This window comes from Pteronotus mesoamericanus, unplaced genomic scaffold (assembly GCF_021234165.1).
Source record: "Pteronotus mesoamericanus isolate MK-2021 breed Mesoamerican mustached bat unplaced genomic scaffold, CSHL_Meso_final scaffold_12, whole genome shotgun sequence".
NCBI classification, from domain to species: domain Eukaryota; kingdom Metazoa; phylum Chordata; class Mammalia; order Chiroptera; family Mormoopidae; genus Pteronotus; species Pteronotus mesoamericanus.
In genome coordinates this window covers 140,227-152,496 of record NW_026555303.1, presented here as the reverse complement: position 1 = coordinate 152,496, position 12,270 = coordinate 140,227, and the positions used below count along the sequence as shown (strand labels likewise).

The 12,270-nt window shown below is 39.7% G+C and overlaps 1 protein-coding gene across 1 annotated transcript in view; it reads left to right on the top strand.

Moving 5' to 3' along the window:
• SRPX2 (sushi repeat containing protein X-linked 2) overlaps positions 1-10,840 on the top strand; it is a 36,417-nt gene extending 25,577 nt beyond the window's left edge. Inside the window, exons 7-10 of the mRNA XM_054587890.1 lie at positions 5,971-6,150; positions 6,496-6,629; positions 8,954-9,075; positions 10,654-10,840. Coding sequence (XP_054443865.1) covers positions 5,971-6,150; positions 6,496-6,629; positions 8,954-9,075; positions 10,654-10,834 — 617 coding nt within the window. The 3' untranslated portion in view covers positions 10,835-10,840. The remainder of the gene's footprint in view (positions 1-5,970; positions 6,151-6,495; positions 6,630-8,953; positions 9,076-10,653) is intronic.
• The last annotated feature ends 1,430 nt before the right edge of the window (positions 10,841-12,270 follow it).

Here is a 12,270-nt window from a genome sequence, read left to right as displayed (position 1 = left end):
ACATGGGTGATGCATATGTGTTCTTTGGTTACTCTATTCCCTATGCTGTACTTTACATCCCTACGACTACTCTGTAACTACCAATTTGTACTTCATAATCCCTTCACCTTTTTAGCCCATGCCCTGACCTCACTCCCACCTGGCAACCATCAAAGCGTTCTCTGTACCTATGATTCTGTCTCTGTTCTTTTTGTCTGTTTATTTTGTTTTTTAGAATCATTGTTGATAAATATGTACTTATTGCCAGTTTATTGCTCATATTTTTTATTTTCTTCTTAAAGAAGACCATTTAACATTTCATATAATACTAGTTTGTTGGTGATGAACTCCTTTAGCTGTTTTTGTCCTGGAAGCTCTTTATCTGTCCTTCAGTTCTAACTGATAGCTTTGCTAGGTAATCTTGGTTGTAGGTACTTGCTTTTTATCACTTTGAATATTTCTTACCAATCGCTTCTAGTCTGTAAGTTTATTTTGAGAAATCAGCCTGACAGTCTTATGGGGGTTCCCTTGTAGGTACTGAACAGCTTTTTTCTTACTGCTTTTAAGATTCTCTCTTTTCCCTGGCTGGTGTGGCTCAGTGGATTGAGCACTGGACTGTGAAGCAAAGGGTCACTGGTTTGATTCCCAGTCAGGGCACATGCCTGGGTTGTGGGCCAGGTCCCCAGTTGGAGATGCATGAGAGGCAACCACACATTGATGTTTCTCTCCCTCTCTTTCTCCCTCCATTCCCCTCTCTCTAAAAATAAATAAATAAAATCTTTTTAAAAGACATTCTCATTTATTTTTAACCTTTGGCATTTTAATTATGTGTCTTGGGGTGGGCCTCTTTGGGTTCATCTTGTTTGGAACTCTGTGCTTTGTAGATTGTATGTTTATTTCCTTCACCAAGTTAGGGAAGTTTTCTGTTATTATTTTTTCAAATAAATTTCCAATTACTTGCTCTCTCTCTTCTCACTCCAGCACCCTCATAATGTGAATGTTGGTATGCTTGAAGTTTTCCCAGAGGCTCCTTACACTATCCTCATTTTTTTGGATTATTTTTTCTTCTTGTTGTTCTGATTGGTTGTTTTTGTTTTTGTTTTTGTTTTTTGCTTCCTTATATTCCAAGCCGCTGATTTGATTCTTGGCTTCATGGACTCTACTCTTGATTCCCTGTAAATTGCTCTTATTTCAATTAGTTTATCCTTTCTGTTTTTTTTTTAAATGCTGTTGAGGTCCTCAATAAGTTCCTTAAACATCCTTATAACCAGTGTTTTAAATTCTGCATCTGATAAATTGCTCTTCTCCATTTTGTTTAGTTCTTTTTCTGGAGTTTTGGGTCATGTTTCTTTGTCTTCTACTTTTGGCAGCCTCCCAATGTTTGTTTCTATGTATTAGGCAGGGCTGCTACATCACACAAGCTTGGTAGAGTGGCGTAGTATAGTAGGTGTTCTGTCGAGTTCAGTGTCACAGCCTCCTCATTTACCCACGCTGGGTACTCAAGACACACACACTGTTTGGGCTGTGTACTCCCTCCTGTTGTAGTTAAAGCCTTGATTGCTGCTGGCACATCCAGGGTCAGCCATCACCTGGGTTCTGTACAGGGTCACACAGAATAAAATATAAAGAAATCTGTAGATGGCTGTTATTTGTGCTTTGCTTGGAGGTGCCCAGAAGAGGCCAAGCTGTGAACCAAGGTTGGCAGATGCTAATGCTGGGCCTGGGGCAACTTAGCAAGAGGTATGGGGCTCACTGAAGCCAGATCGTGCTTGTTTCAGAGAATTCATAAGAATCTGAAGCAAGAGTGAAGACAGATCATTAATATGGAAAAGCCATTGGAAATAGGTTGGGTGGGCCAAAAAGTTATGTGGGGCAAGTCCTCAGGGAATCACCAGGGTGGGGCATACACTGTAAGCCAAGTTGTTGGGGAATCAGATATGGTACCCACCTGCTGGCTCTGTGGCTCTGTGGCAGGAGGGCTCACAAAATGAACAGTGGCCATGCCACACTTGTTTCTTTTGCTTGGGAGAAAGCTGCATCCCCAACTCTCACCCTGATTCCAGACAATTCAGTTCCTCCATGTATGTCTCTTATTCCTTTCAATCTGCTGCCCCCAAACTGGATCTCAGAGGAAGTGAGTCCAAGTCATTCTCTGCATGGGCCCTTTAAGAGGAACTACTTGAGACTCCAACAGTTTCAGTCGTCCACAGCCTCGATACCTGCTGAGTTTTGCAGCCAGAAGTTATGAAGACTTATCTTCCTGGCACTGGAACTCTGGGCTGGGATCCTAGTGTTGGGCTGGGACCCCCTGCTCATGAGATATACCTCCTGATTATTATCCACTACACATGGGTATGGGACCAGCCTGTTCCACATCTCCACCCCACTTACCAGTCTCAATGTGGTTTGTTCTTTATTCCGTACTTGGTTTATTCTTCAATTCCATACTTATAGTACTTCCATTCAGTTTGATTTCTGATAATTCTGAGTGATGGTTGTTCTATAGATTAGTTGTAATTTTAATGTGGTTCTGCAAAGAGGTGAGCCTTGTTTACCTACACTGCCATCTTGACCAGAAGTCCTGGTATTTTCTTTCCAATCTTTTATCTTCATATACTTTAAAAAAATATATAGTTGATTCATAATATATATACACTATTAGATAATCTCTTACAATTTTCATTATAACAAAACTTTCCCATGTTCTTTAAAAATTCTTCAGTAATAACTAGAGGGAAACTATAAGGAACTTAAGGCAAATTACATCAACATGAAAAAGAACATAGAAACTATCAATAAGAGAAAAGAGGAAAAGAAAAATACAATTTCTGAATAGAAGAACACAGTACAAGGAATCAAAACAGGCTAGATGAAGCAGAGGATAAAAAACTAGCTGGGGGATAAGGTATAAAAAAGCTCCCAGAAAGAGAAATAAATTGAAAAAAACACTCAAAAAGAATAAGAGATCTTTAGGGAAATGCAGGACAACCTGAAATATAATAATACCATTATAATAGATATACCAGAAGGACAATGAGAGGAGCAAAGGATAGAGAGCCTGTTTGAAAAAGTAGTGATGGAAAACTTCCCTATGTGCAGGAGAGAAAAAGTCACACGAGTCCAGGAAGCACAGAGGGCCCCATTCAAGAGGAACCAAATGAGGCCCCTCGAAGACACATCATCATTAAAATGGCAAATGTCAAAGACAAAGAAAGAATCCAAAAGGAAGAAAGGGAGAAACAGGTCGTAACATACAAGAGGGCCCTGATATGGCTAGCAGCTGACTTCTAAACAGAAACACTGCAAGCCAGAAGGCAATGGCAAGAAATATTCCAAGGAATGAAAAGGAAAGGCCTACAACCAAGACTGCTCTACCGAGCAAGGCTCTCAATTGAAATAGAAAGTGAAATAAGGACTTTCCAGACAAAGGCTAAAAGAACACACATCCACCAAACCAGTACTACAAGATATGCTAAAGGGACTGGTTTAAGAAGATGAAGAAAAAGAGTGAGATGAACACAAGCACAAAATAAAAAAAAAAAAAAAAGAATACTTACCTGTCAATAACTCTAAGTGTAAATGGAATAAATGCCCCAATCGAAAGACACAGGATAGCTGAATGGATAAGAAAATATGACCCACACATATGCTGCCTACAAAAGACCCACTTCAATAGTAGGACCTGAAAGTAAAGGGATAGAAAGAAATATTCCAAGCAAATGAACAGGGGGAAAAAAAAAAGCAGGAGTAGCAATACTTATATCAGACAAATTAGATTTCAAAACAAATGCCATAAAAAGAAATCCAGAGAGACACTTTTTAATACTCAAAGAAAGAATCCATCAAGAAGACATAAAAATTGTAAACTTACATGCACCCAACATAGGAGCACCCAAATATATAAGGGAAATCTTGGAGGACTTCAAGAAAGTTATAGACAGTAACACGCTGATAGTAGGGGATTGTAACACCCCACTGTTGTTAATTGATAGATCTTCCAAACAAAACATAAACAGGGACATTTTGGAACTGAATGATACATTAGATCAAATGGACTTAACTGACATATATAGAAACTTTCATCCCAAAGAGGCAAAATACACATTCTTTTCAAATGCACATGGAGCTTTTTCAAAGATAGACCACACGATAGGACACAAAACAAGCCTTAACAAATTCAGCAAAATTAAAATAATAACAAGGATTTTCTTGGACCATAAGGGGTTGAAATTGGAAACCAACCTCAAGGAACAACCTCAAAAGCTTTGAAACTCATGGAGTCTGAATAGCACAATTTTACACAATGAATGGGACAATAATGATGTAAGAGAAAAAATCAAAAAGTTTCTGGAAGCAAATGAAAATGAATGCACAACAGTCCAAAACCTATGGGACACAGCAAAGGAAGTCCTGAGAGGGAAATTCATAGCAATACAGGCCTACCTAAAAAAGAGAAGCATTTCTAAAAAATGAGCTAATCCTACAACTTCAAGAACTGGAGAAACAACAACAAATAAATATCAGAGCAAGTAGAAGTGAGGAAATAATCAAGATCAGAGAAGAATTGAATGACATAGAGACAAAAAGAACAATTCAAAAAATCAACCAATCCAGGAGCTGGTTCTTTGAAAAGATAACAAAATCGACAAGCCTTTAAGGAGACTCATCAAGAAAAAAAGGAAGAGGACCCAAATAAATAATATCAGAAATGAAAGGGGAGAAATAACAACTGATACCACAGAAATACAAAGGATTGTAAGAAACTACTATGAACAATTATATGTCAACAAATTTGAAAACCTCAATGAAATAGACAAAATGTTCCTAAACAACAGGTGCTGGTGAGGCTGTGGAGAAAAATAAACCCTAATATACTGTTGCTGGGAATGCAGACTGGTGCAGCCACTGTGGAAAATAGTTTGGAATTTCCTCAAAAAGCTAAAAATGGAATTGCTTTTTGACCCAGTGATTCCACTGCTGGGATTATACCCTAAGCATCCCAAAACACCAATTCAAAAGAACCTATGCACCCCAATGTTCATAGCAGCACAGTTTACATAGCCAAGTGCTAGAAGCAACCTAACTGCCCATCAGTTAATAAGTGGTTTTAAAACTATGGTACATTTACACAATGGAATACTATGCAGCAGAAAGAAAGAAAGAGCTACTACCCTTCACGATAGCATAGATGGAACTGGAGAGAATTATGAACTGAAATAAGCCAGGAGGCAAAAGAAAAATACCATATGATCTCACCTACAAGTGGAACCTAATCAAGAAAACAAACAATCAAACAAAATGGAACCAGCAACATTGAAGGAAAAAAGAAATCAACAGAATCAGGAGGGAATGGGGATGGGGAGTGGGGAAAGGGAAGGGAAGGGTCAAGACAAGGAACATGTATAAATGATCCATGGACAAAGCCAAAGTCGGAAAGGATTAATGGAAGGATGTAGGGTAGGGGGGAAGGGGAAAGCCATGGTGGGAAAAAGGAGAAAAATGTATTTGAACAATAAAAATAAAAAATAAATTCTTCAGTAATATTTTTAATGATAGCATAATAATCTACTTCTAAAAATATAATTTGCTTAACACTTGTCCAACTGATAGATATTTAAGTCTCCTCCTATTTATTTTTAATATTAAATGTAATTTTATAAGGTGGTCATCTTTATGTAGGGTGGGCACAAGGTCAGAAAACAAAGAAAGGGAAACTTTATTTCACAGATAAATGAAGTCTTTTGAAGACAATATGTATACTCACCTATGCTTCCAGATTTTATGAACATCTTTGTCTACATTTCAGATTTAATTCCTTAATAAGAGAAAATTCTGGCTGTGTTCCTGGCTATTGGAAACATGAAGAAGTCATTCATTCTGATCATCCTAGATCTCCTGATCTAGAAAACCCAGCATTGACACCCTTTTAATCCCTTTTTTTTCCTCCTAAATGAGATGCCATAGCCTCTAACTTCAATTCCTTCCAAACAGTGAGACGCTGCCCAACTCTGAAACCACCACAGCATGGTTACCTCACCTGTACCTCAGGGGGAAACAACTACGGTGCCACCTGTGAATATCACTGTGATGGAGGTTATGAGCGGCAAGGAACCCCCTCCAGGGTCTGCCAGTCTAGCCGCCAGTGGTCAGGATCACCACCCATTTGTGCTTGTGAGTGAAACTAAGGAATGGGGAGAGTAGACATATTGATCAGAGTTACTTTGGAGAATCTCCCAATGTATATGGCAGAGGCGTTCAATAATTATGTATAAGATGTAGGAATGGGGGGGTGTTTTAGATGTGTTTATTTTAAGGGCCAGTGTTCTCCTTCAGAATATTCTTACTACAGGACAAAGAATTTAAAATCTCTAAGTGTTTTTTCAAGATCTTCCCCAAGGAAAGGGAAAAACAACCAAAAAGGTTAACCTGAAAGATTGGAACTCCTCAAGATGTTTTTGCCAATGCTGGGATAAAGGAGAAGGCTGTAATCTGAAAGGTCATCTGCTTCTTCCCTAGCTATGAAGATTAATGTCAATGTCAACTCAGCTGCTGGCCTTCTGGATCAGTTCTATGAGAAACAACGCCTCCTCATCATCTCGGCTCCTGATCCCTCGAATCAATATTACAAAATGCAGATCTCTATGCTACAGGTGAGACCCACTCCCCTAATTAGTGCTTAGCTCCTTTGTATACTCTATAACCTCACCCCATTATTCCCTTACCTCTTCCAAATCAAAGAGTTGCTCTTTCTGAAGCACAAACCCTACTTCCTCAAACTCGTTATGGACAATATCTGATCAGTTTTGCTCTAGACAAATTTAGTACATTTAAAAAATTGCTATGTTTTTACTAAAAAGACAGAACACTGGAATGGTGAGCATGACTTGAAGGGTCTTTGGTGAAGGGTGGAAAAGAATGTGGCAGAACACTGTAGAGAGACTTGTAAAACAGGTATGATCAAATGTAAATGTTGGCATTAAATTATGTTTTCAAGGAATAATATCATTAACAAATGCTTAGATGGTAACTACTGTACAGATACCAGGTATATATGGATGTGCTTTACACATATTCATTCAATTCTCAAAACAACCCTTATCAGGTAGGTATTATTACTATCCCCAATTTAAAGGTAAGGCAACTGAGGCATACCGAGGTTAAAGATTTGCCCAAGCTTACAAGCTTGTTAAGTGACTGAGCCAGGACTGAACCCAGGTAGTCTGATTTCAGGATCTATGCTCTTAGCCACTACATATTGCAGAAAAGAAAGAAAAGTATGCTGATATTTCAAAGTAAAATGAGGGAGTAGCACAATGATTTTTAATACACTATGGAATATCTAGCCAAAGCCACTTGTGGGGAAGGAAATGTGGATAGGACAGAATAGATATGACCATTTAGGACTTAGGGAAAAAATAGACTAGGTTCTTGAAAAAGAACTCATGGTATGATAACAAGACAGAGAGAACCAGCTCTGAAGAGCTGCAAACCCAGGTTTAAAAAAGTTATTTATGGGTTTTCTAAAGGTTGAATATTAGAAGTTGTCAATATTTAGAGACCCATGATGGAAGCAGCTTTATCAAAAGCATGATCCTGAATATCTAAACAAAAAAAAAAAAACCTAGTTCCTCTAGGAATCCCCTTTGCAAAAAGCAAATAAATGCAATACCTCAGCTTGAACAGAAAGCAAGAACAAGAACTAGAACCAGGCAATGAGGACAGTGACTCTGAAGCTCAGGACTGAAGGAGTAGCCCAAAGATTAGACAAGGGATGGGGTACCAGGGAGTGTTTACTGACACTTTAAACATTGCTCCAGGTAACTGGCTCAGAGATAACCCTACAGGACAACACAGAACAAATAGCCAGGGTAGGATTACATGATGTCCTGTCTAGTGTGAAGAAGGCAACAAAAGGTAATGAAAAGAGCACTGGCACTCTTGCAGAAATCCTGGAGACAGAGATTGCAGCCTAATGGTAAGGAGCACACACCTGGATAGGCAGTAGCAGCCCTGAATTTAAATTTTGGCTCAGCATTTTATTGTCATACGATTTTGGGCAACTTACATTTTCCTTTATAGAATAAAAATATCGTTTGCATTGGTTGGGGTATTATGAGGATTAAATTAAATTATGCCTGCAAATGTTAGATATATGTGCTCAGTAAATAATAGCCATTATTATATCACAATAGAGAACCTATAAAGCGGCATTGGACAGGTAGGTGAGTTGGTTAGTGCATCATCACAATACACCAAGGTTGTGGGTTCAATTCCCAGTCTGGGCACATACAAGAATCAACCAATGAATGCATAAATAAGTGTAACAAAAAATCGATGCTTCTCTCTCTCTGAAAAATAAAAAATATATAAAAATATAAAAGAACATATGTAGCTTCACATTATAATAGAAATAAGTCCTATGTATATAACATACACCATGGTGACTACAGCTGATAATATTGTATTGTGTATTTGAAAATTGCTAAGAAAATAAATCATAGCCATTCCCATGACAAGGAAAAATTTATAACTATTTATGGTGATGGATGTTAACTAGGCTTATCATGGTGATCATTTTTTAATATATAAAATATTAGATGACTTATGTTACATACCTGAAATTAATGCTATACATCAATAAGTATCTCAATTACAGAAAAAGGACATATTTTAAAATCTATGCAAACCTAAGCAAGTAGAGATTATATTCCTGCAATTCATAAATTACATTTTTCTTTTGTACCCCACATGTTGTAACCAGTTTCATATACTTTCTTGGAATAAAGGAAAAACTGTTAGGGCAAGTACATCAGGAATGACAGAGGGAAGTGGTTGTATACCTCATTATGTGATGGTTGGGTGACAAGCCCCTCCTTTCCCACACATTGCCTCAAGGTAGCCCCAGGAAGGATCAGCTAAGTAGTTTTAGGTTTGAATCTGAGAAACTTCCGTAAAACCTTCTCTCCCTTCCCAGCAATCTACTTGCGGGCTGGACCTGCGACATGTGACCATCATCGAGCTGGTGGGGCAGCCACCTCAGGAAGTGGGGCGCATCAAGGAGCAACATCTGTCAGCCAACATCATTGAGGAGCTCAGGTCCAGGCTGGAGGGCCACAGGGAAGGGGTGGACAGAAACCCTAGGTGAAATATTGGCAACATGAGGGTTGTGAGAGAATCTGCCACACTACTCTCTTGAGGCACTGCTTGTGTTTGAACTTTTTGAGTGCATTAGTTAAGACCAGATGGCCCTGACTGGGTAGTTAAGTTTGTTAGATCATTGTCCCAATATGCCAAAGTTGTGGGTTCAATCCCCAGTCAGGGAGCCTATAAGAATCAACCAATGACCCTGATTGGTGTGGTTTAGTTGGTTGGGTGTTGTCTGGTAAAGCAAAAGGTCACTGGTTGGATTCCTGGTCAGAGCACAGGCTTGGGTTGCAGGTTCAGTCTCCAGTCCAGTGAGGGTGCAAGCAAGAGGCAATCAATTGATGTTTCTCTCTCACATTGGTGTTTCTCTCCCCTCTTTCTCCCTCCTCTCCCCACTCTCTAAAAATAAATGAATAAAATCTTAAAAGTAAAATCAAATTTAATTTAAAAAAGAGTCAACCAATATATGCATAAGTGAGTGGAACAACAAACTAATATTTTTCTCTCCAACCCTCTCTCTCACAAGACAATAATTAAAAAAAAAAATAAAAACCAGAGTGGCAGAACATTAGAATCAAATTGGGAGGGGGCTTGAAATACAGATGACCAGGCCCCATCCTAAACCACCTCAGGACTGCCTTTTCTTCCCTTTTTCTTTTTCTTCTTATTTTTTTTTTTAATAAATAAGGAACCACACATGATTCTGACACGCAGCCAAGACTGAGACACAGACCCAAACATGACTCAGATAGGCCTCTGATCCTGTTCCTTTATGGCTTCAACTATTTGCCTTCAGTCTCAAAATAGGCAGAAAAATCTGAATCATACCTATCTGCCCCTGAGGGAAGAACAGACTCTAGGTGATAGGCGGTGGAAATTGACTTTTCCCATTATCCATTATCACCCTTCCAATGTCTCCACATATACGCAGAGCTAATAGCCACCACTGCTCTCTGTTCTAGATATACTACCTGCTTCTAGGTTTCATTCTCAGTAGGGACAGAAATATTCCAGTCCCATGTAGGGGAGAAACTGAGAAACAGTCAGAGGAAGGAGACTGCAGACTTGCAGCTACAAGTAGAAGAGTAGAGCAGGTGATGTTGATTGACCTCAGAGCTTCCATGTATGTTTGTGCAGGTATGCCCAGCTCAACTTGAAAAAACACTAGTCATATCATAGTGCATGCAACTGGTGCTCCCTGAAGTTATTCCATGCAGCCTGCATCACTATATGTGATAGCCCTACTCAAGGGGCATCTATGAGGGTAGCACAGCCTGGTAATAATGTAGCTGCTCCATCTGGAATGAGAAAACAACAGCTTAGAAGAGCTAGACATTTAAGGGCAGCAAGTTTAGAGTCTGAGCAGAAAAGAAAATGGGGCTTGAGATAGGTAGTGAAGGGAATGGGGACAAGGAATCATTTGGGGAAGGAATTAGTCCATCAGTGGGGCTGTGAAAAGTCAGAGGGTAGTAGAGCTTGGTGGGATAAACGCAGACAAAATCTCATACCTCCCTGGGCTCCTCTCTCTAGGCACTTCCAGCGCCTTACTCGCTCCTACTTCAACATGGTGTTGATTGACAAGCAAGGGATTGACCGGGAACGCTACAGGGAACCTGTCACCCCAGAGGAAATCTTCACATTCATTGATGACTACCTACTGAGCAATCACGAGCTGATCCAGCGCCGGCAACAAAGGGACATATGTGAATGAACTTGAGTCAGGGCATGGTTGATGCCAAAGGAAGAGCTCCCCTAGTTGGGCGAAAGTGAAGTCTAATAAAAGGAAGAAATTGTTTCCCACAATTCTAGGGACAGGACTCTGAGGTGGGTGAGGTCACCAGTCCTGGGACATTTACAAGCATCTTTTTAGGACCATGTAATAGTTTCCCTAAATAAGTCATTGCTTTAGATAGAACTGGAAGGCCATAAGAAGATAGGTAGGGATTGATGAGAGGCCCTGGGCAGTGGGTTGGGGTAGAAGGTCTTCCTTTCCTATCCTGGGCCTCTTCCAGCTCTTCAAAGTCTTCCAGATAAGTAAATCCTGAATTCATTCTCTAAATGGCTGTGTTTTGTTTTTGTTTTTTGATGTTAGTCAGCATTTAATAATATTCAGCCATTTTATAAGCCACTATTCTTTGTGGCTCCTTTCTATATTTTGGGCTTATTAGATATACATAAACATTTAAATTAGTAGTTTGGAACAGGAAGTTTGAGGTTATTTGTATTGCAACATGTGTAAAGTGTTTCTTGAAGGATCATCTGGATTCGATGAACTGCCAGGTTTGAAAGGGAAACCTGGCAACACTGGACCACCTGCAACCAAAACAACGAGAGGCTTTATTTTTCTTGGCATAGTCAGACTACAGCAATTCCTTCCTGTTCAAAGTGAACAGAGCCACTCTATAGCAGGTCTTCTCTTCTTTTTGTACATGAAAATGAACTAACTTTTGAATAAGACATGGGTAATGCCCTAGTCCAAGGTCCCAGTTACTTTGTTCCAAATACGGACTTAAAATTTTTATTGCATGGGGTACTTGCCTCTTAAATTAGGCATAAACAACCTTGGGTATCTTAACAACAATTTTTAAAGAGAGTAAACAAAGCATTGGCCTCATGTCTAATTTTCATGCTGAAATGTAACACTCTTTTTAATTATAGTTGACATACAGTGTTATAGTCATTTCAGGTGTATATCATGTTGGGCAATGCACTGTCTGGTTTCAGGAACTGTAACCCACCGACAGGCTGGAGGGCCCTACGGCTAGAAATAATCAGGGAGGCCTTGGAGTAACAGGCCACTGAGGAGACATAACCTGTCTCCCTGGCCGGGGTGTAGCTCCTGCTTCTCTGCTTGACCCTGTGATGGTTGCTTGTTGATGACAGGTAAGTTATCTCATGCAGAGATAACAACCTAAGCCAGACATTGACTGGTGTGGGAGGCAGACAAGAAATTGGGGGACACAGAGAAAAGGGCAAAAAGGCCCGCACCTCTTGGCTCAGTTTGGACATGGCCAGAGTCCTCATTCTATCTGAAAAAAATCTCCTTGTCTCTTGGTGGCTCCCTCACCCTGCCTGGCTTAGGCTCCAAACGATACCAGAGTCAGTCCTAAACCAGATCTGGTGGTCCCCAGGGAAATCAGGCCTGAA